At 48.0% G+C, this 26,276-nt stretch overlaps 2 protein-coding genes across 4 annotated transcripts; both read left to right on the top strand.

Annotated features, from left to right (window-relative positions):
• The first annotated feature begins 1,437 nt into the window (after nt 1–1,437).
• Nucleotides 1,438–8,128, top strand: LOC110300534 (CKLF-like MARVEL transmembrane domain-containing protein 2B). The gene is made up of 4 exons (XM_021170741.2): nt 1,438–1,710; nt 1,821–1,979; nt 7,134–7,235; nt 7,780–8,128. The coding sequence occupies exons 1-4, from the start codon at nt 1,567–1,569 to the stop codon at nt 8,002–8,004; spliced, it is 630 nt and encodes a 209-aa protein (XP_021026400.1). The 5' UTR covers nt 1,438–1,566; the 3' UTR covers nt 8,005–8,128.
• Nucleotides 8,129–17,320: 9,192 nt separating this feature from the next.
• Nucleotides 17,321–24,633, top strand: Cmtm3 (CKLF like MARVEL transmembrane domain containing 3). 3 transcript variants are annotated; one of them, XM_029480462.1, is made up of 7 exons: nt 17,321–17,380; nt 17,701–17,916; nt 18,889–18,984; nt 20,739–20,894; nt 21,750–21,845; nt 22,245–22,365; nt 23,699–24,633. In XM_029480462.1, exons 2-7 carry the CDS (start codon nt 17,770–17,772, stop codon nt 23,731–23,733), a joined length of 651 nt encoding a protein of 216 aa, XP_029336322.1. In that variant the 5' UTR covers nt 17,321–17,380; nt 17,701–17,769; the 3' UTR covers nt 23,734–24,633. The 3 variants fall into 3 exon arrangements, with proteins under 3 accessions (XP_029336322.1, XP_021026175.1, XP_085699796.1); XM_085843670.1 differs by lacking the exon at nt 17,321–17,380 and adding an exon at nt 17,409–17,532; XM_021170516.1 differs by lacking the exon at nt 18,889–18,984.
• The last annotated feature ends 1,643 nt before the right edge of the window (nt 24,634–26,276 follow it).

The following is a 26,276-nucleotide window of genomic DNA, read 5'->3' as shown; positions in this document are numbered from 1 at the left end:
ATGATGAAGGCCCTGTGCTTGATCCCTAGCACTGAAAAAATAATTATTTAATTAAAGGTTAAAAATTGCCAACTAGGAATGTAACTGGTGGTACAGGGTTTACTTGCATATGCCAGGCTCTGAGCGCAATCCTCAGTACCACAAAATAAGTAATTAACTTAAAACAATATCGAAACCAAAACGCTCGTGGGAAACTGTACAGATGAGCGTTGGGAAGATGGCTCTGAAGACAAGTGCTTGGTGCAAGGCCTGACCCACGAGTCCAGACCCTCAGAAGCCACCCAGAAGCAGGATGAGGTGGGATGCAGTGTGTAGTCCCAGCTTTCCTGCATTAAGGTGGGAACCAGAGACAGGAGAAGAGCCTTGAGGTGTGTGGGCCAGCTCGTCCAGAGTAGGTGGCAGGCATGGCAGGAACAGCAAGAGGCCCTGTGCCAAACAAGGTCATTTGATCAGACACAGTGCTCCTCAACCTTCCTAATATTGGGACCCTTTAATACAGTTCCTCATGTTGTGGTGACCCCCTCCCCATAAACCAAAAAATTAATTTGTTGCTGCTTCATAATTGTAATTTTGCTACTGTTACAAATTGTAATATGACTATGTGCTTTCTGTTACTCTTAGGAGATGCCTGTGAAAAGGTCATGGTACTTAACAGGTGGAGACACATAAGCTGAGAACGTCTGATCTAAGTTCAGGCCAGTGTAGGCAGCAAAGCCCACTGCCTCCAGTTTCTTGGAAAGAGAAACCTGGCCTACAGCAGCCTGGAGGGACCCAGGGCCTTTGCAGCTCCTGCCCTCATGGGATAGGAATAGGAATGAGAGATGGAGCTGAGCTTGTAAAGTCATCTGGCCTTTCCTTCCCACCTGTGTTGTGTCTGACAGATCCTGTGCCTCTCGGCAGCAGTCTTGTGTGTCATCGATGCATTGCTGTTTACTGAGAAGAGGAGGAACAAAGCGAAAAGTTCCCTGGCGAAGGAAACTAAGCCCTCTGCCACCCAACTGAGGCAGAAGCAGCACTGAAGTCACCCAGCCCTCCGCAGCATTTGGCGGAGACTCAAGATCATATCTACATGTATAATCACTCCCACCAGGCCATCACGGAGCTCCCATGCCCACGTACGTGAGTGTGACCTTAAAGGCACGGCTTCTATGCTGGCAGCATTTCTGCTTTCTCCCGTGGCCTTCTGCAAAAGCCTCTTGCTCCACAAGGCTGCCTCAGGAGGTCGGGAGGGAAAGGACCCCAGGGAGTGGGAGCAAAGGCCAGCCACAAACCTGGGACTCCGTTTTGAGGACGGCCTGGCTAGGATAGATGGGGCTCAGTGAATGCTGGTGCATGGGGGGTGGGACTGTCTGGTTCCTGTTGCATGGAGGAGATCCTGCTGGTCCACTAGATGAGGTGGGCTCGTGCCAATCAAGAGCAAGCGTTAGAATTCCGCAGTCCCAGTGGTCAGTTGAGAGCCACCCTTGAACAGGTCAGAAGACACCAGGCTCTCTCTCGAGCTGGGCCTGTTCAGGGACTGCAGGCAAGGCTGGGCGGTACGAAGCTGAGAACTGTCTGCTAACAACCATGGCAGCGCCCGCACCAAGAGCCCGGACAGGTGGCAAGAAGAAAGATGAAAGAAGAGGGTTTAAAGGCTACAAGTGGGAATTCAGAGACAGCAATAAAGACTTCTGGGCGCAGGGACATGCAGAGTGCAAGTCTCTGGTTATGGTAAACTAGATTGGAATGACAGAGGTGTTGGCGCGGGTTGGGGTGGGGTTCCTCAAAAGCAGGGTAGAGCCCTTGCAACCCCTCCGGTGTACGTATATTTTTCCATTCAGATCTGCATCATTGCTGCGATGGTCTGTTTCCAAAGAGTGGCCACTCATCCAATTGTGACCCTGCTGCTTACTATGGAACTGTCAATCTGTGCTTTCTTCTTCTTCCTCTACTCCTTAGCCATCAACAGATACATTCCCTTCGTCTTCTGGCCTATGATGGTAAGTAAAAAACTGTAGGAAGGTGATGTGGGTCACATTCTAGCCACTAGAAAAAAAGACAATCTCGCCTCCTCTACCAGTGCTCGGGCTGGGAAGCTGGTTTGGAGAGGGAAAGCCAGGCAGGAGATGCTCCCAAAAATTTAACTGTGCTGGGTCAAAGAGAGAAGAACCAAATGCTTTGCTGTCCTCAGAAATAGGACGGCATAACAACCAGCCATTTCTGATAATGCTGGCATATGTCTCATTGGGATATCATTCTAGCATTCAAAAAAAGAAAATCAGACTCTGCATAAACCAGTACAGTAAAATGAATCAAATATCAATCATGTGGGAGAAAAAAGCGTCAGGTCAAGACCCCAGTTATTCCTTGGGGTTTCTTTCGGTTATTGTTTGAGAATTCCTTTATGAGGTTCAAGTGCAGGGGGATTTCAGGTACAAAGGGAGTAATTTGGTAAAATTGTGGCTCTTCATTTTGACTCGTAGGCTTGGGTTATGTAAGGACTTGCTCACACAGCATGTCCCTTTCCACAATGCATCTAATTTTAATCGTATGCAACCCCAATTAAGCATAGTCATTACATGGAAAATACAGGATGTAGCTTTTTGTAAAAATGTTGCTTTTTGTTTTTTAAATTCTTTGTCTTTATATTCTTCTTCCTTTTATTCTTCCTCTTCCTCTCCTCCCTCTCCCTCTCCCTCCCCCATCCCTCCCCCTCTCTCCCTCCCCCATCCCTCCCCCTCTCCCCTCCCCCTCCCCCTCCCCCTCCCCCTCCCCCTCCTCCTCCTCCTCCTTCTTCTTCTTCTTCTTCTTCTTCTTCTTCTTCTTCTTCTTCTTCTTCTTCTTCTTCTTCTTCTTCTTCGGATTGGATATTTCTTTATTTACATTTCAAATGTTTTCCCCTTTCCAGGTCTCCCCTTTGGAAACCCCCATCCCATCCCACCTCCCCCTGCCTCTATGAGGGTGCTCCCCCATCTACCCACTCACCCACTCCCTGTCTTTATATTCTTACATAGCTACTTTGCTAGTAGATTCTTTGTGTATCTGTCTCCTAATATCTTCTCCAGCTCAGCTCAACTTAGCTTCTCCTATTTCAGCTGTCACCAATTGTCTTCACTGACTCTGTCTCCTGGACCCTTCTTCTGCCACTACTATTTCTCTGTCCCACTCCTCTCTCACTACTCTCTCAGCCTCTGCTGCCTGTCATATCCACTCTCGACTCCAGAAGTCCAAGAGCCAATTATCACTGAAGAGCATAGGGCCATTTAAAGAGCCAGGCACATAAAATGTTTCATGCTACATTCCTCCCCAGATCCCCATTTGTTCTAGCTATTAATTATGCAGTCCTGAAGCTGCTTCTCAATTCCTCCCAATTTCTTTTCCAGGATCCTTGTGTGTCTGATACAATCTTTCTGTTTTCTCAGGAGTATATCCACAACTGAGATAAGAACCTAACCATAATGTGTTTCTTTCCTGTAATTTGAGTACCGCTTCTTGGATACTTTTTTTTTTCTTTTTTTACGCTTGGACTGTCTTATCCTGTAGCATCTTGGGTTTTGGATGTCTTCTTTTCATCTCTGCCCCCATCTCTGTGAACCTTTGGCTTGTGGTCCTGATTTGGGCTTTCAGGATGCTGTCTTCAGCATAGTCTGTCTTAAAGACCTGCTCATTGGCCTGTGGTTGCTCTGCATTGTGAATGGCATTGTATACCAGGAGTCCAAAGTTCGGGTCACAGGCCAGTCAGTGGTTAGGTGTGGAACATTTCTTGCCTAGGCTCTTCTGCCTGGGAGGGGGAAACAGTGGCTGGTCAGGCTCTCATCTTTGCTCCTTTGGGGCATTGGCAAGAGCTCTCTCCTGCTCAACTCTGAACTTTATTAGTTTGATGGTATCCACAGCTTTTCATTTTCTGTGGGAACATAAACAAATCCTGCATCCCAGACTTCCATTCTGATGCTAACACATCCTTATAGTATATAGGCTGACTTAATTCCACAGTTTGGTCTATAACCCTGAGTCTCTCAGCTGCTGTTGTTCCTTTCTCCTTAATGTTCGGAAAATTGAAAGTTAACAAAGCATTATTTAGTCAATTCCTGGGGTGGGGGGGTCTTTGAGTCTTTGTTCTTCCTTTTTGGTTTTTTTTTGGGGGGGGATGCAATTAGATCGCTCTATAATTACTTATCCTGTAGAATTGTGTGGTGGAATGGTTACAGTCAGCTTCTGTAGCCACCAAACCTTCTATTTCAATGTCATCATTTGTGCCTTCAATTTGGGCCTTTGATCATTACCAATCATTTGCCAGAACATACATTTTGCAGTAACTTCCAAACCCTCTGGTCTTTCTACTGAAGCAGCTTTGCCTTGGATATAGGGAAACAGAAACAGCTGAGCAATCCCATCACCGGCGTTAACTTATACCTCTTTTTATATAAGCCATTATTTTAATTTCCCCTTTGAAATCTTTATAATTCTCATATGCACAATGACTCCTGGGGAAGTCAAACTGCTCCTTTCCCAAACCATTCATACTGCCCCTGAGGGCAAAGAACCATAAACTCCAGTAGATATTTTATAACATAGAAATTTGGGGGATAATGTCTGTGGCCAAGTCTAGAAGAGCACTGCCTGCAGTAACATGCATTAGATCTGCAATACTTAGTTGCCTTTGTTTTTGTTTTTGTTTTTTCCTGCCTGCTTGTTAGTTCCTGGCTGACAAGAGGAAAACCACTCATACTTTTTACTGTGGAGCCTCAAGTTAGCCCCAACCCCATGTCATTTACCAATGGCAGGCGATTGCTTTGGATATCTCTCTTGGGCGTAACTCATTGGTTCGATGGCAACCCTTGTCACATCGTCTGTACACTCCTGGAAGCCTGGGCCTTCTTTCTGATTTACATTTTGAAAAACCTTTGCCCTTAGCGTTGCCCTGTGCACAATTTTGTTTCAAATGTCCATATTTCCCACAATTAAAGCACAGGGCCTTTTGATATCAGAGCACTCTAGCTATCGCTTGACCTATTATATTAGCATGGTACATATTACAACCAATATCATTTGAATTCTTTATCCATTCCTCTACAGGCACTGCCCATGCCTTCGGTGGCCTTACGACTTTTTTTATACCCCATATTTGCATTTTTACGTGCTCGGGTCTTCATCAATACCTGCCTTAAGTCAGGGTCTGATATGATTTTACTTATTACTGAGATCCATCTTGGTTAAAAAAAAAAAAATCAGTGACGGCTTCTCCAGAGCCTTGAATAACTTTTTTTTTGAATGATGTAGATTTCTTTCCTGACTCCTCAACTTTATTCCAAGCTCTTAAAGCTGCTACACCACATTATTATGATTGTGTCTTCATATTGAACCTGTTCTTGAACATCAGCCTAGTGACCTGTCCCTGTCAACTAGCCCCTCACCATTTCAACTCATCCCCGTGTCCCAAACCCCTGGCTTCTTCTCTCCACCATGACAACCACTGCTACTGAAGACAGTTGTTATCAATGCCCTCCAGTCTTGGGGAATAATAATTCTATTGTGTTTCACATGGGGTAAATGCATCTCATAAAACATCATTGGCTTCCTAAAATGATGTAGCTCCTTCATTTCTATAAGATGCCTTCCTTATTTCATAAACTTGTGGGTTAACCTCACTGGCAGGCATATGCTAGATAATATTGGAAATGCTTTAATGTTTTTTTTTAACCACATGTCCTTTAATGTTTCTCTTTCAAACAGCTTGTCACACTGGGGACTATGGTAGCTTTTTTTTAAAAAAAAATTGCTGCTTTTTAAATTGTTGCTTCTTAAATTCTTTGTCTTTGTAATTTTTTTTATAAAGATCCATTTATGTATGTGAACACAGTATTGCCGTCTTCAGACACACCAGAAGAGGGCATCAGATCTCATTACAGATGGTTGTGAGTCACCATGTGGTTGCTGGGAGTTGAACTCAGGACCTCTGGAAGAGCAGTCAGTGCTCTTAACCACTGAGCCATCTCTCCAGCCCTCTTATTATTACCAAATAGTTTTCCTGCAACTAATAATAGATAGTTTTGTTGTAAATACAGTGGAGTAAAAGTGTATTGATAGAATTTGAAGACAAAACCCATCTTTGCATCCCTAACCTGGATGATGCTCTTCTGCGCTATGTTGTTCTGATGGGCTGCTTGACTTGGTGAGCTAACATTTTATTGAACATTTTAGTCTCTATTTTAAATATAAGGAAGGCCTCTGTTCATTTGTATTCTAATGTCTGCTTTCAAGGTTTAATCCCTATCATACAGAATATTATAGAACCTTCAAAAGAGAGGAAAAGGAGACCAGGTAAATGGCAATGAACATGAATACATACTTACAGGCAACACACTCATACACATAAAATCAAAACAAAAAAAACCTTTTCTTTTAAAAGACAGTTGGACAGAATATTCAATCAGAGTACATAGAGACATTGGCATGGAGATATTCATCCCACTAAAATTCAAAACAAATTAAAATTTAGATGTTCAAAGAAAAACAGGTAATAGAAAATGGGACAATGGGTACAAATACATAGAAATTTGGGTTTTTTTTTTATTCTCTTTATTATTTTATCACCACCCTCACATTCTGTGTTGGGAGAGGAAAGGTTGTATGCAGTAAAGGAGGGGCAAATCCCCAAGGAACGCAAAGGAAAAGAGTTGATGAAGGAGGAAGCCATCGGAGACGGTGGTCCAGGGCTGAAGACGGGGCTGCAAGGCTCCCAGTGTTAGGTCAGAGAGAAGGAAGCTCCTGCGCAAGACTGCTCATGAAAGCCCCTGAGAGGAGAGAACAGAAATGAGGAGGGGAGGAACCCAACAGAGGTTCCTCCAAGCGGCCTGGCTCTGCATTTACTTATGTGATTATTAAGGGGCACCAGATACCTGATTATGCAGACAAGATGGCGGCTCGTGTCTCCTGTGTGCCGAGCCAGTTTAGCCTTTGTGCTCCACTCACAGAAGCCAGCAGGGAATCACTGGTTGATCTGCCTGGTCAGGAGCATATTTGCCTTTATATATTTTATATTAAATGATCAGAGAGAGGGAGGCATTTGAAAATGGTTCCGTGGAGGAAGACACTGCTGTTTCCAGGTGGATGAGCACAGCTATCTAAGACCAGCTTCTCTCTCCCACTTTTAGGATCTGATGAACGACCTGGCCTGTTCCATATTCCTCATAGGTGGTATATTCTTTGCTCTTGAAGCAAGAAGAGAATTGCCAATGCCCTACTTAACTGGTATGGTAAGGTATTTTCTGCTGAGCTGTGGATTTCCTCAAATCACTGGGTCAGGGGCCAGGAGGGAGCTGATCGTGTAGAGCGCTTTCCTTGCTTGATCTATGGCACTGTAAAAACCTACTGTAGTGTCTCATGCCTATCTATAGTGTTGGCACTCAGGAGGTAGAAGCAGAGAACCAGAAGTTCAAAACCACCCTTGGTTCAAAAGTGAGTTTAAGGCCAGCCTGGGGTATATGTGACCTCAAGGGAACAAATAAAACTTGGGATCAAAGCAAATTTAAGAAATCAATAAATGTTTCTAATGATGAAGACACATTTTTTTAAAAGGTGGTGTGTAGGAACTTAGCCAAGTTACCTATGACCATCAAAAGAAAAGAAAAAAGATGGACCACTGGGCCTGAAACTGGTGGGAGGAGTAAACCTAGGATCCAGGATCAGGAAGTTTGAGGGGTACACTGTGCATCACCTCTGATAAAAGACAAGGGAGGGCGTCTGTGCCTGCCTTCTAGGTACAAACCCTAAATAATGAACTGCCGTTTGTTTTCCTAGATCCTCATGGGTGTTGCGGCATTTATAAGTATCATTGACCTGTGTCTTCAGAGGAGACAATTTAAAAGCAGGAAGCTTCGAAAGTTTATTCTACTTACCCCAGACAGGAGAGGCAAGATGCAGGACCCGAAACTCCTTTTAATGCTGGCTGCCAAAGAGGATGAGGAGGAGAGGCAAAGGGAACTGGCGGAGAAAGCGAGGAGGGAGGCGGAGGCTGGATGGTGACTGCGCAGCCGCACCTGTGGTCAGGGACAGCTGCGAACTCTGCAGCCAGGCCTTTCTACTCTCTCTCTCTCTTTTGCCAGATTTCCAGCAGAGTTCTCCATCAATAAAGACATTCTGGAAAAGACATTTCTCTTTAAATGAATTTTTATATGAACAGTTGGACAGTATTTGTCCAACGCTTTCCCATTCCACAGAAACTCCTGGAAATTAGGGTCAAATCTGCACCTGGACCTGGGAACCCAGAATTCTCCCACACTCACGGACTAGAGGGCACAGTTTGGGGCTAACCAGAAATAATGAATGACACTATCAACTGACAATTGTCAAATTTATGAGCCAAAATGTCCAGAAAAAAAAAAAAAAAAAAAAAAAGAAGGACCACAAGGCCATAGGCTGTATCCCTTTTAAAGCACCTAGCTGGTTGCAATGAGAACTATGCATACCCCCTCACTATTCTTACTCTGGAGTTTAATATGGACCCTAGTTAAATTTAACTGGTCTGGATAGCAAATGGACACTGTCACTGCTTCAAAGCTGAGCCAGGCTGGTGTTGGGGCAAACAAGGTAGGCACAAGAGGAGGCTTAGCCAAGTTCCTCAGAGCTGACCCTTCTGCCTTTCCCAGCAATAAGGATGTCATCTTCACTTGTCAGGTCGCTGTAACAATGTACCTGACCAGAAGCTATTTAAAGGAGAAAGGGCTACAGTTCTGGCTTCCAGTTTGAGGGAAAACAATACATTGTGGCAAGAGAAGCATATCTTCAGAGGATAAACTTTCCTCTACCAGCAGCGTGCTCACAGTCAGAGAGCAGAGAGTGATGGATGCTAATATTCAATTGTTTATGTGGTTCTTTGGTTTTGGTTTTGGTCGGATCAGTTAGGATTGGCCTTCCTACTTCGGTTAACCTAATCTAGAAAGCCTCTCACAGACATGCCCAGAGATTTCTCTCCAAACCACCAGAGAAGACAGACCTGAGCATAAACCTAACCTAGTGTCCACCAGGTCACGACCGAGTTATCTCTCAGTTTAGGTCTCCCATTTCCTTCCGGCAAGCCCTACTTGTCCTAAACCAGTGGTTCTCAACCTTCCTAGCACTGCGACCCTACAGTTCCTCATGTTGTGGTGACCCCCCACCCATAAAATGATTTCGTGACTACCGCATAACTCTAATTTTGCTACTGCTATGAATAATAATGTAAAGATCTGACATATAGCGTATCTGATATTCAACCCCGCAGATGGGATCAAAGCTCACAGGTTGAGAATCACTTGCCCTGGATGGTCTAACCATCCCAAAGGGAAGTCATGTTCCTGAGGGAAAAGGGAAGACTCCAACAGGCATCTAAGGAAGGAGATCTGCAAGGGGGAGCCTGGAGTCCTAAGCCTGAAAAGGAGAAACAGGGACAAACGAGGTTCTGAGAGCAGGGCCAGACTTTCTCATTTCAGGTGGGCATAATACAGGAGTTAGCTCCAGTTCCTTGTCTCAGGTACTCAAAGAAATGAAATCCACGGACAGAGGCTACTTTGGGGAAGGCATTATTATAGAAAGACATCTCAGGAACCGTGTTTAAAGCATCCCACTCTTACAGAGGACCCTAGATAGGGTGGCTAATAATTGCCTCTAACTCCTGCTCCACAATCCAATTGCCTCTTCAGGCTTCCACATGCAGCTACACTCACACACACATATCCCACACAGAAAAACATAGATACATAATAAGCCTTTAACAAAACATAAAAGAAAAGAGCTTAAAAGGGAAAAAAAATAAAGATTTGCAAGAATGTCTAGAGAGATGGTTCAGTGGTTAGGAGCAGTGGTGGCTTTTTCAGATGACCTGGGTTCAGGTCCCAGCACTCACATGGTGGCTCACAAGCATCTGTCACTTCAGTTCCAAAGGATCCAGTGCCACCTCCTGATCTCCATGGGCCTCTCTCTCTCTCTCTCTCTCTCTCTCTCTCTCTCTCTCTCATACACACACACACACACACACACACACACACACCCCACACACCACACACACACACACACACACACACACACACAGTACACATCCATACACGTAGGTGAAATACCCATATATTTTTTAAGATTTATAGCAGAAAGCAGAGCTCCAAAGGGATATCTTTGTCCTCAAGATAAAGAAAAACACTGGGCTATTTGTCTAGCAGTTTTTTTATAGGACTTATGGCAGAAAGCAAAGACAGAAGTAGCTTCTATTGAGATTGGACAGTTCTCAAAGCATCTCACAAGAGGGCACTATACAAGTGCCCATGGATCAACCATACATATGCCCATATACTACATATATATTGCTTGCCAGCTCGGGGAGTGGTCCCACAAGAAGTCTATGTTCTAATATTTGCTCATCCACTGGCCCTAGCTAGCATTGCTAGTTGTCTGCCACAAAGATCTTACTGGCTTCTGCCCTTGGCTGAGTCTGCTAGATGTGAGACTGTATTCTGTGTGTTCCTGTGCTTGTATGACCAGTATCTTTTTACCATGAGTCCTCCCCTTCAGTGTCTATAGAGAATTAACCCTTATGCCACCTACCAAGACATAGCTGCAGGTGCTCTTAGCTACCTCAAGTCTATGGGGTGATCTTGGATAAGTGGCAACCTCTTATAATTCTCTTCTAAGAATGTATGGAAAGGGGCACCAGTACCCTGTATATATTCCCCAAGTCAGGGAATTTTGGGAGGCGTCAACTGGCCTATCTCTATTGACTTTGTTCTCAGAGTCCTTATCTGGTCAGCTTGTCTATCTCATACCCAGCTTTGGGGCCTTTCATTTCTTATCTCTACTGTCCCTGCTTCTCCATTTCAACTCTCAACACTCTTGTTTTAACAACATCTATCGTGTGTGTGTGTGTGTGTGTGTGTGTGTGTGTGTGTGTAGAATATGGAGGTCAGAGGACAACTTGTGGGAGTTGGTTCGCTCCCTCTACCATGGGGATTCCAGATTTCAAACTCAGGCCCTCAGGCCTGGCAATAGACACCTTCACTCCTAAGGCATCTCTGTGGCTCCTTCACATCTCTTTTAGCTCCAAATGCCTGTGGTGTTTGTTTGTTTGTTTAGTATAACAAACCCAGTCAGGAAAACCTGGAGAGCAAGCTGAGCCTTGGGCTCATGATATCTTTAGACTTCATCTTAGATGGCATAAGCATCCCTGAAGCTGACCAAACTGCAGGGTCTGATGGGAGCATGCTGCATACAAGGCTGTGGCATGGGGTGTAAGCTAGAGAGGAGGCTGCTGCCTCTGTTTCAGGCTGGCGGAGATAGTCAGGCAGGTCAATATCTGTAATAGAGCAACTTCCTCTTAGAGTGAGCATTGCCCTCATGAAGTGCCATGAGCAAAAGCAGCTTGGGAAGAAAAGAGTTCATTTTGCTTACTTACTCCTTCCTGTCACTCGTCATCACCAGGGAAGTCAGGGCAGGCACACTCGAGCAGAACAGGAACTTAGGCAGAAGCTGAGACAGAGGCCGTGCAAGAGTGCTGTTTACTGGCTTTTGCCCCCCATTATTTGTTCACCCTGTTTTCTTATAGAACCTGGGCTTACCATGCCAGGTGTCTCTACCCACCATGGGCCAGGCCCTCCTCCATCACGCATTGATTAAGAAAATTCCATCTAGGCTTGCTTGCCTACAGCTGAATCTTCTAGAAGCGTTTTCTCAGTTGAAATTCCTTCCTCTCAGACACTTTGGTCCAGTTGGCATAAAACCAGCCAGGACATCCTTGAGACAAACATCCCCTCCTTCAGGGAGGAGAGATGCTCCAGAGAGCTGGGTGGTAAACAAAATCCAGTCCAGGAAAGCTGAGACTTGACAAAAATTCACCAAGTCCCTATCCCAAGGTCATAGAGGCAACAAATGATCCAGGAAAGCCAAGGAAACTCTCCAGGTAGCCAAGCCTTCAGTAGGTAACTGTCCCATCTCTGGAGTAGCAGGCTTCATGAGACATCATATATGCTGGGCTGGGGTTTTCAGTAATACAGTGGCTTTGAGTCATCCACTTTACTGGTATTCATCCCCTCACCCATCATTCCGTGAATAAGCAAAGTAAATGCACTGGTTCCCCAAGTTGGGTGTCAGGTGGATCATTGTTCTGGTCTGCCATTGGAGAGCTATTGAGGCTGAATACACATTTGTTCATATCTGCCCAGAGATGGAGACAACATCTGGTATTAAGACCTAGATCCTGGGAATACCCATCCCTACTCCTCAGCCTGCTGTTTCTGCAGGCCCAGGAGTAAGAGCAGTTCCACGCAGTTTGCCCATACTGTTTCTTCTTCTGGGTAACCATGAACGCTTCTCCTGGGAAGCTACTTAGCCAAGAGTAATGGTATACTAAAATATTCCTAGCAGACAACAGCCTAGAAAGCGCCCAATGTTCTGAAAGAGATAAATTGTGCTTCACACACACAAACACACACACACACACACTCACGAGTATGTTACTTGGCAGTATAAAGAATTACCAGCTAGGAGAATAACATGAGTAACTCTCAAAGACTGAGCAAAAGAAGGCAGACACAAAAGATGGATGTAACATACCGATACAGGCGTTTCCAGAGGAAAGTCCCCCTCAGAGGAACCGAGGAACACAACAGGTTGTTCACATGTGCTGCTTTCAAAATGGAAGCTGGGGTTCAAAGGAAAAGTAAGGGCAGAGACAACAGAGCCTGGGGCATGTGGGAGGATGACTAAAAGAGCTTAAGACTGGGTGTAAGATAACCAAAAAGTCTAGGTAATCGGGACAGGCTCTGGGTCAGTGACGTCAGAGCAATTGCTTCTCTGCCCCAGAGTCCTGGAAGAACCGGAGGAAGGTCCTATGTATTGTCTTCCCAACTATGCCTATTTACATGCAGCTAACTGTAGCACGCTAAGGAGAGGCTGCTTCTAAGGAAACCTCCACCTGGTTCAGAACAAGCTGCAGACTTTAGTTGGCGATAAGTTAACAGAGCAATTGCAGAAACATTTTAGCGGCCATCAGCAACGAAGAGAACTTAGTATATAGTTAATAGTAAGTCAGACATCAGCAAGATGAAGGCGAGCAGCCGATTCCAGGAATAGCTAGGGCTAGCCATACCTGCACACTCCCGGGTAGTTCAAATGAGAATGGCCCCCACGGGCTCATATGTTTGAATACTGAGTCCCCTGTTAGTGGATCTGTTTGGGAAGGATGAGGGGGCATGCCACAGAGGTGGGCTTTGAGGTTTCAAAAGACTCATTCCATCTCCAGGGGACTCTCAGCTGCAGCTCCTGCTGTCTGTCAACCTGCTCCCTCTCCTCCGCCATCATAAACTCTAACCTTCAATGGTAGCTTGAACGAGAGTGGTTCCCCCATGGGCTCATATGTTTGAACACTTGCTCCCCAGTTAGTAGAATTCTTTTGGGAATTCACACATGCGTGCACACACGCGCGCACACACACCCCTTTTAGACACTTTAGCAGGCTAAAATGTATCAGGGTCCCATTGCATGTCTTTATGCTTAGTCCTTCTTTTGCATTACCACAGCCAAAATACTTGACAAAACCAACCTAAAAGAGGGAAGGAAGGTTTGTTTGCCTCCTGGTCTCAGGGAGATTTCTGCCCATCATAGGCGAGAGGCCATGGCAGTGGGAGCATGCGGCAGCAGAGAGCACAGCAGTTAAAACCAGGGGGGATTTACAATCTTCGAAAATCGGCCCCTAGTGACCCTCTTCTAATCATGGCCCAGTTTTATGAAGGCGTCAGAGTTTTCAAAATAGGGTCACAAGCTGGGGACCTCAAAAGTCTCAGCTTATTTTCTATTTGTGCATATACATATTGTCTTAGTTAGAAACCCATTGCTATGAAGGGACACTATGACCAAGACGACTCTTATAAAGGAAAACATTGAATTGGGGCTGGCTTACAGTTCAGAGGTTCAGTCCATTGTCATCATGACAGGCAGCATGGCAGCAGACAGGCAGACAGGGTGCTGGAGAAGGAGCTGAGAGTTCTACCTACACCTTTGCAGCCAGGAAGAGACTCTCTTCTGCACAGGGCGGAGCCTGAGCATCAGGGGAGACCTCTAGGACCACCCCCACAGTGACACACTTCCTCCACCAAGCCCATACCTATATCGAACACCTCCTAATCATGCCACTTCCCACAGGCCAAGCATATTCAAGTTACCGCACATATTGATGTATGTATGGTTGTGGTACATGTATGTGTGTAAGGTATGTGTGCTTCTGCATGTAGAGGCCAGAAGGGGGCTTCAAGTTTTCTTCTCTATCTCTTCCCATCTATTCTTTGAGGCAGAGTCTCTCCCTGGATGCAGGGATACCAACTTCTTTCCTAGGCTGGAAGCCAACAATCTTCTTGGAGCTGGAGTTAACAATATGAGGAGGAAGGCCTGGTCTTCACATAGGTACTGAATTTGGAATTCTAGTATCTCAATATTACACAGCAATCGCTTCTAACAGCTGAACCAATCCCCACCTCCAGCCCCCATCCCATCCCTTTTTCAATTTGCTAACTTATTTGACATTCCCCTTTGATAAGTTATGTGTTCGAATCTTCTGGTCCATTTGCTTATTATTGAGTTTCAATTTACAGCCACATTTTTTAAAAAAAGATTTATTTTAATTGGATCACATTACCCTCTTTAATCACCATGTGATATGATTGCTGGGGATTGAACTCAGGACCTCTGGAAGAGCAACCAGTGCTCTTAACCTCTGAGCCATCTCTCCAGCCCTACAGCCACTTTTAACAACACAGATTAGAAGTGGGTCCCTAGAACTCCCACATGTTTTCCTTGGGTACCATGAGTGAAGGCTGCATACAGGAGTCTCATCCTCCCAAGTCCTGCCCCAGACAGGACCAAGCAATGTTCTTTCACTTTAATGCCAGTTGGCTGTTCTCTAAACCAACCAGTAAGTCCCAAGACCCTTTTTAATTTTTATTTATTTAATGTTGGGGGTGCTTGGGAACCTAGTTTTAAACTACTGAGCCATCTTTGTAGCCCTGCTTTTATTTATTTTTTTTTAATATGTTTTCTGCAAAGTTATGAGTGTATCGTGTCATGCAGTACCCAAAGACACCAGAAGGGGTGCCATCATTTCCCCTCTCACCCCCACCCCAACCAGCAACCTGGGAAATGTTACAGATGGTGGTGAGCCGCCCTCTGGGTGCTGGGAACCTTTGAAAGAGCAACTTTAGTGGTCTTAACAGCTGAGCCATCTCTCCGGCCATGCCAGACCTCATCTTATTCAGGGCTAACCTGGTGTAGCCTGACCCCTACCCTAAATTGCTGAGGTTTCTTCACATCCTGGGTTTCTTGTACCAGTTCTGTATGTACAAAGGAATATAAGGAATGTCTCCCTGAAGAAAACACACTGCCTTGCTATCAGTAGAGAAAGCCTTCATCAGGCGAAGATGACAGAAGCGGAAGCTGGAAAGACAGCTCTTGCAATCACATGCTTGTTGCCTGAGGACCACAGTCGCATCTGAGTTGGATCCCATATAGTGGCAATGCTAGTTCTGGGAAGGCAGAGACAGAACATCTGGGACTCATTGACCAAGTAAGGTTAGTGGAAATCCCATGTGTTCCAAGTTCAATGATATATATATATTCTCAAGAAATAATATGAACAGTCACCCATAGTGAGAATTCTGGAATTTTGGTTTCCTTAGAAAACACAGAAATAGTCTAAGGATTTGTTTTAATTTTAATCCCAAGTGGTGGGATATGGGAGATGCTTCAGATTATCCTCAGCAGCTGACTGAGATTTGTCTCGTGCTCTGACGGGGTGTGATTTTGCTAGCTGCAGATAATGTGGCATTTGGAATTCTGGGAACTTTTCAGAGGATATATAAATGCTAGGATCCCAAGAAGCAGGGTGGGCTGTTGATTGGTTGGTGTTGGCTGCAGTTTGTTAAATAGGTATGAGCAAAGAAAAAATTAGTTATCTTGACAGCAAAGCTCAAACTTGCCCCAAGGAACTCGATGCCCTTAATCAGCAGGAAGGTCTAATAATAATGCCACCCCTTTCCAACCCCTGACTTTATTCTGGAATCTCTTTCCTTTCCTTTCTCCTTTCCTCTCTATCCATTTTTCTCTCTTATCTAGTGTTAGGGGGTTGAAAGTGTGGAAGGAAAGGTATGGAGAAGGGTGGAAGAAAGAAGAACCCACTAAGTAGCCAAAGACAGCTACAGTCACCTCTGGTTTCTATCAGCACCCAGACACAAGAACATGCACACACACACACACACACACACACACACACACACACACACGTGCTGTTAGAAAGGACAGATGTACAAAGTCCCCGTGGCAAGAGGAAGCATCAATTTTCCTGAGGGTGCAGTGGGAGGGATCATGACTAGTGATCTTAGCGCATCCGGCTGACAAGGAAGAAAGCATTAGTCTCTTAAAGAGCCTCACGATAGTTAATGGGGCAGGAGTGCAGACTTAGTGGTATTAAGAGAGCATCCATTGATGGGCTAGGCGTGGGGGAGAACAATGATAATTCCAGATCTCTGGTTATTCCAGCACAGAAAGAACCCAAGCCTTGGGCAGCTAACGAAAGAGGCCAGGAAGGAGGACGGGCTAGCTGAGGCCTGACAGGAGCGTAGCTTGTAAAATAGAGGAAGATGGGCAAGCCAAGAACTAGCGGGAGGGTGGCCTGGGAAGTAGTAGGAAAACTCTGAGAGGAGCCAAGAAGGGGAGAGCACTCTGAAAGAGCTGATCTTGCCTGGTTAGAGCCAAGTCTGGAGAGGACTTGGCGGGGATGGAGGTGGGTATGGGGGCAGTGTCCCTGTCCTGGAGTTGTCTAGGCAGAAAGTTACTTCGAGCTTAAAGAACAGAAACGCTGAGCAGGGACAGGTGGTCGCTTTAGGGAGTGCTCAGGGCAGATAAGTGGGTCTATGTCAGTCAGGACGGGGGTAAGGAGTCAAACCACAAAAGAAGACTCCAGGCCAGCAGGCCACATAGAGCAAACAGAGCTGGAGTCCGAGGGGACTGGGAGGATCTGGGTACAGAATCTGTCCCACCCCGGGACGCAGCGGAAATAGTGAGTGCGGGAGGTGGGGAGGTAGGTGCTAGAAGGCTGCATGGGAAGGGGTGAGAGAATGAGAATAGGGCAGAAGATAGGTGGGGCAGGTAAAAGGGGGGGGGGGGACAATAGAGGGGGTGAAGAACGAGAAGTGACCGGAGGATAGAGGGCCATGGATAGTCGGAGGGGCAGTGTAGTGCAAAGATTCATGGGTAGGGAAGTGAGCAGAGCAGGGTTGGAGGGACTGTGGGGTGCGCCGGGGTTGGTGGGCGGGACAGGATCGAGGGGGAACTGAGAATGAAAGGACAAGGTGCAGGGAAGGATCCTAAGGCTAGTGAAAAGTCAAAGGAAGTAAGTGGAAATAGAGAAGACGGAGAGAGACAGACTGGACTAGATCTGAGGGGCAATGAGGAGTGGTTGGAAGGATGGAGCAGGATATGGGCAGGACGTAGGCAGAGGGGCAGTGGGGGAGGAGGAGATGGGAGGATCCACAGGACGGATGGGTAAGGCAGCGTCCACGGAACACGGGGGCTGCGTAGAGAATGGTCGGAGGGAGGATGGGCGGGGCAGGGTTCGAGGGGCAGTTGTGGGTGGGGATGGGGGAGGTGGGCGGGGCAGCGGAGGATGAGTCCCCGGCCTAGTCTAACTCCACATTTTCTTCTTCCGCACAGCGGGTTTCCGCTTCCCTCCAGGGCGGTGGGTGAGGCAGTGAGGCCCAGGCTCGACCAGATAGCGCCGCTATGTGGCCCCCGGACGCAGAGCCAGAGCCCGATCCGGAGTCCGCGCACGGCTCCCGAAGTGGCAGGACAGTGCCGGGACTCCGAGCCCTGTTGCCCGCGCGCGCCTTCCTCTGCTCTCTCAAAGGCCGCCTCCTGCTGGCCGAGTCGGTGAGTGCGTGTGCTCCCCGGGTGCGTGAAGCCCGGTACCCGCGCCCCAGCCCCGGGCCCTGCACCTTCAGCCCAGGAGAATTTGGACCACCGCCCCCAAGCTTGCTACGACTTCTCTGTAGCGGAGCTCGAGTCAGAATCAGGCCCGAGCCGTGGTCTTCCCGGATTCTCCAGCCTGCGAGGCCCTCGAAAGGGACCAGAGTTCAAGGGTTTGGGGTCCTAGTCCCCGCTAGAGCCTCAGCTCGGCTGCTGTGTGATCTCAAGCGCCTCTGCCCTCTCTGAGCCCCCGGGACTGCTGTGCTCGCTAGGCTCCTTCTGGCCTCGCCCTCCCTGCACACCCTCCCACCTTCTGGGCTGAGACCTAGCCGCCTGTGTGGTGAAGATCCTACGGAGTGGGATGTGCCCCCGGGGAGTGGGTGAGGCCGGGGCCACGTAGTGAAGACACAGGCGGACCACTGTCTCAGGGTGGCGAGCCAGCGGGGTGACTTCATGCCCTCCTTCCTCCCTCCCGCACTGTACTCCTTCCTCCTCCCTGCTTGTCCCCACCCGGATAGGAAGGTCTCCTTTGTCCTCCCAACACTCCGGCATCATCACGTGTGGGGCGGGAACTGGCATGGAGCCTATGGAGATGGGGAGAGGGGTGGGAGGAGGGACGGTGGAAGGAGGAAACAGACCATAGTGACAGCCACTTGTTGCTCAGATCCCTAGCAACTTAATATCCGACCTGCTCCCACTTCGAGTCGCGGATAGGAGAGACAGTGTATTTAGCTGCTAGGAAACTTGGCAGGTGACTCACAGACCTTGAGGATAGATGGGGGGCAAAAGGGGGGGGGGTTCCGCCCCAGGACCTCTCCGTTGTACCCCAGGACCTACTAAAGAGCATCAACCCTGAGGTCGCCGGTAGAACCTAATACTTTGTTCCTAAATGAGGTACCAAGCGGACCTAGAGCCCACATTCTCTGGCCATTTCAGATCTCTGGAAGCCTCTGGGAGGCGTGGGGCAGGTCTTTGAATCCACTGGCCACTGGCTACAGTCCTACCTGCCCAGTACCCCTTCATGGAAAAGGAGTAAGTGTCAACCAGAAGTCACAAGATGTCCTTGCCCTAGCTGGGTGCCAGAAATCCAGGCCTAAGAAAATATGAAGGGTAGTAAGCTCAGAGGGTATAGGGGAGTCACCCCCAGTCATTCCTCCCCCTTGGTCTCATGCAAGTAGAGAGTCTGACCTGGATAGAAAGCTGGGGGAAGAAGCAGCCACCAAGAACTGGGAAGTGAGAAAACAGGAGTGGGGGAGGGAGGAGGTTGGGGGAGGGGAGTGTCACCAGAACCAGACTTTCTTTTTTTTTCTTCAAATGTATTTATTATACATAAGTACACTGTAGCTGTCTTCAGCCGCGCCAGTAGAGGCATCAGATCTCATTATAGATGTTTGTGAGCCACCATGTGGTTGCTGGGATTTGAACTCAGGACCTGGGGAAGAGCAGTCAGTGCTCTTGCCTGCTGAGCCATCTAGCCAGCCCAGAACCAGACTTTCTTGAGGGGAATGGGTACAGAAAAGAGGAGAGCCATACGAGCAGCCTTTGTCAAGGAAATACAGTAGGAACTGATAGCAACCTCAAAACGCCTTTCTCTAAGCCTTAGTTTCCTGTTTGCCCAAGGGAAGCTCCTCTTTCTCCCATGACTTGTTCAGTAAAAGAGATGGGAGTGGGGTTCCTGTGATCAGTTCATTTGTCTGAAGTAGCCATGGTATTTCCTGCAGGGCACCTGGGTTTCCCTTACAGCCCCTTAAACTACTAAGCTAGGGATAGGCTCAAAGCCGTCCGTAAGTACCTAAGTACAGATTCTGACGCCCTCTTACTAGACATTAAGCCTGCTTCTTCGAAAGAGGGGCTGTGAGGAGCACGCAAGTGTTCAGAAGTGGAGAAGTCCAGAAATCTTAGCAAGGACTGGGCTCGAAAAAGCCACTGACCTATCTTCTTCATCTTGTTTCGCCGCCATGCACAAAGTCTGCAGTATTAACCAGGAGCCTTAGCGTCCGACCTCCATACCTTCAGCTTTGTGGCCCTGGTTTCCGGTCAATATGGTATAGCTAGCCCCACCTTTCAAATGAATTAGTGCTCTCTCTGAGACAGGATTTTGTCGAGATCGGGTCTCACGTATCCCAGGCTGCCTAAAACCTTAGATATAAAGCTGAGAGGATGGCTTTGAACCTCTGATCTGCTAAGATTACAAGCTTTTACCACCATGCCTGGTTTAGATGGTGCTTGGGATCGAACCCAGAGCTTTGTGTGCACTAGGCAAGTACTCTACCAGCTGAGCTGTACCCCTAGCCTCATGCATAGCTGTTGTTGTTTTAATGAAGATTTGCAGATGCAGGAGTGGCAAAAGATCTCTGTCAACACCCCTGCACCCCCCCCCCACCTGAACGGCACAGTGGCTAACAGGGCTCTATCACCTGTTTCAGTCCACCTGCCTTGTGCTTTCAACCATTCAAACTCAACTGCAGACATCAGTACCATTTCAATTTTAACTGATTTGGCATGCACATCATCATTAACAAAGTTCCGTTTTCCTAGTTAGGTGTTGGGTGTGACTTTTTGAAAGCAGTAGATTTTAACTCTGGCTTGCCCCCTTGTGGACACAGCTAAGTTGGCTCTGTTCTGTCCTAGAGCCAAGAGAGGTCAGCAGCCCCACAAGGTGGCCTGCTAGGGAGGCTGGGGCTTCAAGATGAGTTCCTAGCAAGGATTCAGCAAGGGCTAGGACTCAGGGTTATGTCCTGGCCTGGGGGTAGAATAAGGGTTTGAGTCCCCTTGCTCTTCCGCAGGGTCTTTCATTCATTACCTTCATCTGCTATGTGGTGTCCTCGGCATCTGCCTTCCTCACAGTGCCTCTGCTGGAGTTTCTGTTGGCCGTTTACTTCCTCTTTGCTGATGCCATGCAGCTGAATGACAAATGGCAGGGTTTGTGCTGGCCCATGATGGTAAGGATCGGGGGACCCAAGAGGAAAGGGTTGGCTGTCCCCTGAAGAATCTGGGGTTCCACATTTCAGCCCTGGCTGTCTCCAGCCATGGTGAGCAGTCCGAAAGCTTCGGATAACTCAGGACGCTCACACATCTCTACCCCTGCCCGCCCAGCAGCACTGCGACCATGGATGGACCTGATGGGTTACGGTAGGAGCCTCCTGAGCTGGTCTGTGAAGCTAGGCACACGGATGGCTCCTGACCACCAGGTGGAGCTGTTGCTCTGATACTTGGAGGAGGGATGTGCCGCAGCCACAGGCCAGTTCCAGCAGGGTAGGGTAACTAAGGACTTGGGACTTTCTAGAGTCTAGTAATCTGGCACCTGGCTTTGTGTGACCACCCAAAGACCTTGCAGTCTTGAGAGAGTTTCTTTAATGCATCACTGAAAAAAGGCAGCAAAGACTTGGGCTTGACCCCTGCTGTCTCCAGTGTCCATGTAACCACCTGGTGATAGCTACCAGCACTGCAGCCTCCCCTTAGGGAGCAAGCAGAGACTGTGACCATAAACGGATCTCACTGTGGCAAAGCCAAGAGCCTTGGAGAGCCAGATATCCTCCATTTCCCATTTCTGCGGAGCAAGCTGTAGCCGAGCCTATACACATTTGCTATTTGCAGAGAAAATACAGCTGGACCAGGGATGGGGCAGTGTAAGTTGCTGGAGACCTTCAGGACACGGGAAATAGATTCAGGTCTAGGACATGCAAGTGGAGCCAGGACAGGGACTTCATGGGTGCTGGGGATGGGTGTGTTGGGTCCCCAAGCTGTACCCCACTGTGGGAGGTCAAAACAGTGTGGACATACCCCTCTCTCCTCAGGACTTCCTGCGCTGTGTCACTGCTGCCCTCATCTACTTCGTCATCTCCATCACTGCTGTCGCCAAATACTCAGATGGGGCTTACAAAGCAGCTGGAGTGAGTGGCTGCCCTACCCCTCTCTGATGATACCCAACAGCATCCCTCCCAATGCTCCAGACCATCACCCTTGGCACCCACTTCCGCAGTGGAACCTGGGCACATCCTGCCCCTGCCTAGGCCCTGGGTCCCTGTGTGGGTCTCTGCCATTCCAGTCTGCTAATTAGAGATTTGCTCTGCCCTCAGTTGGAAGGCTGGTGTCTACCAGGCCCACAGCCCATTTCCCTTATTTGCTGTAACTCAAGGGCTGTGTCTGCCCATCTGTCCTGGTCAGTATATTTCTCAATGCTGCTTGCTTTTGCCCAGGCTCCTGGTCTCTGAACCTAGAAAGAGGTCCTTGCAATGTTTCTAGCCATCCTGTCTGTGTCCCCTGCCATATGCCATGCGTGTATCCCACAGGTTTTTGGCTTTTTTGCCACAATTGTGTTCGCAATTGACTTCTACCTGATCTTTAATGAAGTGGCCAAATTCCTCAAGCAAGGAGACTCTGGGAATGAGACCACAGCCCATAGGACAGAAGGTGAGTGGCCAATCTGTGTGGTTTCTGATTAAAGAACTGACCATTTTCAGGATAGCTGTAAGGTTCTGCCCTTCTCAGCTTAGCAAGAGGGGGAAATGAGTGCATACCTGTACCTCTGGAGGCTCCCTAATATGCCCCCAAGGCAGCTAGTTAGGACATCAATTCATCTGGGACCAACCTACTAGACCCAGCTTCTTTTCTGCTTGGAAGCTCACGGCACCTAGGCAAACACTGGCACTGTCTGGGCTGGCTGAGTTTGTTTGTGAAAAGGGACTTCAGTCTGTGTAGCTTAAAATGGCCTAGAACTCACTTTGTACCCCAGGCTGGTCTCAAACTCGTGGCAACTCTTACCTGGCTTGGTTGGATCTTTTTTCCAAAGAAAGTGCACCTGAGCAAGTGCTTGCCTGGAGCAGATCAGCAGTGATGTGGCTAGACAAGAGTTCTCAGGGCAGGTCTTGGCCCTAGGATCTTCTCCATTAAGTACTAAATGACTGAAGGAGGACCTAGTTGGTTAGATTTAGGGGCCACCAGCTTCCCACTGGGAGTCCCAGACACTGTCTCAGTGCTAACAAATGAATACCATTCCAGACTCATTTCTGGTCTGTTAGTTAAATGTTCCTGGATGCTGTCTGCCTTCAAGCCTTTGGAACCTGCAGCAAATGTTGGTCAGCCAGCTCAGAGATCAGAGCATAAATGTCCACAAAACATACATTTTGAATATTGTGTGGTTTTAATATAAAATAGTTGTTTTGCAATAGAAGGATCCTTGGCCTATATGCTAAATATGAATATAGCAAGCCTATCCTACTTGTACCTCCCTGGCTAATGGATAAGGGGGGGGGAAAGAACCAGGGCTCGGCAAGGGACAGGACAAGTATCAGAAAACAGCCACTAGCACTGGGGACAGGCATTAGAGTACAGTGCTTTGCCTTGTGAGGCAGACAATGCCAGAATAATCCTTATACACAGCCAAACCCATAAAATAGCTTCACTTGCCCCATGGTTCTGTGTATTTCAGTTCAGGGATAAGAATGACTGTCTTTGCCTTGTCCTGCTGAATAAGAGTGGAGAAAGGGGTATAGGTGTACAACTCTGACATCCTCAGGGGAGAGGGGATGTCTGGGATGCCTGGACCACCTGGGGAGGAAGCATCTGAGCTGGGAGCTAAGTAGAAGTGCCTGCTCTACCCTACGTGTGCCCCAAGGCCCAGCCTGCCACTAGGATGGGAGAGGCCGGGCCCAGGTCTCCTGTTGGCTGGCTGGCTGCTGGTACCACCACCACCACTACTCTACAGCCCAAGGACTGGTAACCGCACCCTCTGCTTTCCTTTCAGAAGAGAACTCCAACTCGGACTCAGACTCTGACTAAAGGCCTGTCTGCGCTTAACAACTAGAGCCACTCGGCCCTCTCACCCACGCTGTCCTGACGGGGCTCCTGGAGCATGGCAGGAATGCCCATGGGAGAACAGACCGAGGAGCCAGTCTCTCGAGATTACACTCCCGAGGCCTCACATTCAAAATTGCTGTGTTGGCTTGGCACTGCTGAGCTAGCGTGGTAGGGCACGTTGACTACCCTTCCTTCTCCCCTTTCTGTCCTTGAACCCCTTTAACCTCACTGCCCCCACTGAAGCACACATCAAACGGAGCCAATCACTACAGTTCGTGTGGCAGCATGGGGGTGGGGTGGGACTTCCTTTTACTAACAGGGACAGATAAAACCACAGCAGGCTGGACCAACAGCCCCAAACCTGCACTGCATTGAGATGACTTTCAGGAACCTTTTATTCAAGAAGTTTCCCTCCTCACTGTGAAATAGGGAGAAACCTAGCTAGCCAAGTCTTCCATTAGAGGTCTGAGGCCTTTTCAGAAAGGAACCCAAAGATTTGTTTACTAGGGCCCACAGACAGGGAGCCAACCAGTATAGTGGCAGTGACTAAGTCACAAGTGGCTGGGCAGGCCCAGCCAGCACTCTCTTCCTGGGGATCCTAAAAGACAAAGTGCTTCCTCTGGACACCTGGGCAGGACCACTGGTGACATGGACCTTCTCTGTAGTCCCTTGGGGGCCGTTACTGTGTATGTGTCTTTGATGGTGTTTTCTAACTTTTTTATATTTTTTAATACAAAAACAATGTAACAAATGGTCTTTTCTGTAACCTAAGAGGCCCCATGAATGAGGGCCCATGTCTTGGCATTTATAACCTTTTTATCTTGCATGTGAATTTCCTCCCTTAAAAAGAACGTCACAATGGATTAAAACAAACTGACTACATGCTTGGAGTACGCCTGACTAAGAACCCACCCACTGCCTGCAGACACACTGTGTGCCCGTTTCCATACAGGCAAGCACAGGAGTGCTGGCAGCTCTGAACTCAGTTGTGGGAAAGCACTTACTGTGCTGGGTATCAGGGTGGCAGTGCCTGCTGGTGCCTTTACTCAACCCCACGGTCGAGGCACTAAAGGGTAAGCATACGTTCTCATTAAGATGGCGTCTGCAACAGCCACAACGTGGGGCTCCATGGTTTAGAAACTAGTTGAACAAGGGACCTCAGAGCAGTGGCTACGAGGACCCTAGCCAGCATTCTGGCCCGAGCACATGAGCCAGCAAAACATTCTGGTCATTGTCACTGAACACGCACTGAAAACAGGCGGGCAGTCGGATGCGCAGAGGCAGAGGGGCTGTGCAGTGCCACACAGCCTGGCAGGCTGGTCCTTCCTTCTCCAGCCACTTACAGCCTGCTGACTGTGCTCCATCTCGCCCCACAGGGCAAGCCTGCTGCAAAAGTGGGACCCAAAGCCTCCGGGAGAGAAAGAAAAGACTAAAGCGTTTTTTGTTTGTTTTTTGTTTTTAATATGTCCATTTATTAAACAAGAACTCCTTCTTGACAATACAGTATTCATTAGTGATTAGTATTGAGAAAATTATTTCCCTCTACATACAAAAATACAGATTTGAACAATATGAAAACAATCAAGACAAGTACCATGAAAAATTGGTCCTTCAAAGGAAAGTGGGGAGGCTGAGGGCAGTGTGAGGCTTTGCCTGCTGTCCGGCAAATCAACGGGGGCAAATGCCATCCATGGCTCCCACATCATTTGCAGTGCACAGGGTCCAGCCTGGGAGTCAGGGGAGGTCCATCCATGGCGACAATGTCAGATGGGCCCAGATGGGAAACTCAGTACTGCAAACAACACAAATGCAAGGTTCTTAACGGCCCTCACCTTGGAATTCCCATGCCAAACAACTTTAGTTGGACATAGTGGTCCACTTGTGTGCTATCCCAGCATTGAGGAGGAAGAAACGGGAATTGCTGTAAGTTAGAGGTCAGACAGGACCCTGCCTCAAAGCAAACCAAACTCAAGAAACAAAACGTGGTAACTATTAACATTGTCTCCCAAGAGTGCCACTATTAAATGGAGTGGCAGTGGCCGGTCCTGGCAGAAAGCTGTCATTTGGCCACATAATAACTTGTGTTGTCACAGAATTACGTTTTGACTCTTCAAAGGACAAAAGTCACAGAGCTACAAGTTCCTATCTCAGAGGAGCCGTACCTTTACTCAGCAATGGCTCAGTGAATTTTTCCTGACCAGACAACTCCATGGTGCAGGGTCAGGAAAACAGAACGGGTGGCTAGGTTATCCTGCACCCTGGCTTTCCCTAGCCCTCCACAGCACAGGTCCTACTGCACTCAGACTACCCAGAAACCCACCAGCGGCAGCCACAGTGTCACCTAAATCCAAGTGGGGCAAATCCCAGAGCAAGTCTGGGGTGCTGCCAGGACACAGCGGCACTTACCCTATCTATCCTAGGAGACAGAGCAGACAACAGTCCAGGACTCACTGGCTAGGGTGGGAGGGCCAGGAGCCAAATGCAAGCTCTCACTAGACCCAGCAAGCAGGAAGGTGGCTGCTTGA

This window comes from Mus caroli, unplaced genomic scaffold, assembly GCF_978045245.1.
Source record: "Mus caroli unplaced genomic scaffold, Mus_caroli_1 scaffold_10, whole genome shotgun sequence".
Classification (NCBI taxonomy): Eukaryota; Metazoa; Chordata; class Mammalia; order Rodentia; family Muridae; genus Mus; species Mus caroli.
This window is presented reverse-complemented; position numbering and strand designations above follow the sequence as displayed.

Excerpts from the sequence above, each read along its gene's own strand:
- LOC110300534 (XM_021170741.2), top strand. The coding sequence starts at position 1,567 with ATGGCAGCGCCCGCACCAAGAGCCCGGACAGGTGGCAAGAAGAAAGAT. Across the intron at positions 1,980-7,133 it reads TCGTCTTCTGGCCTATGATG|GATCTGATGAACGACCTGGC; the intron begins GTAAGTAAAAAA and ends TCCCACTTTTAG. Across the intron at positions 7,236-7,779 it reads TGCCCTACTTAACTGGTATG|ATCCTCATGGGTGTTGCGGC; the intron begins GTAAGGTATTTT and ends TTGTTTTCCTAG.
- Cmtm3 (XM_029480462.1), top strand. The coding sequence starts at position 17,770 with ATGTGGCCCCCGGACGCAGAGCCAGAGCCCGATCCGGAGTCCGCGCAC. Across the intron at positions 18,985-20,738 it reads TACCCCTTCATGGAAAAGGA|GGTCTTTCATTCATTACCTT; the intron begins GTAAGTGTCAAC and ends GCTCTTCCGCAG. Across the intron at positions 21,846-22,244 it reads GGGCTTACAAAGCAGCTGGA|GTTTTTGGCTTTTTTGCCAC; the intron begins GTGAGTGGCTGC and ends TGTATCCCACAG.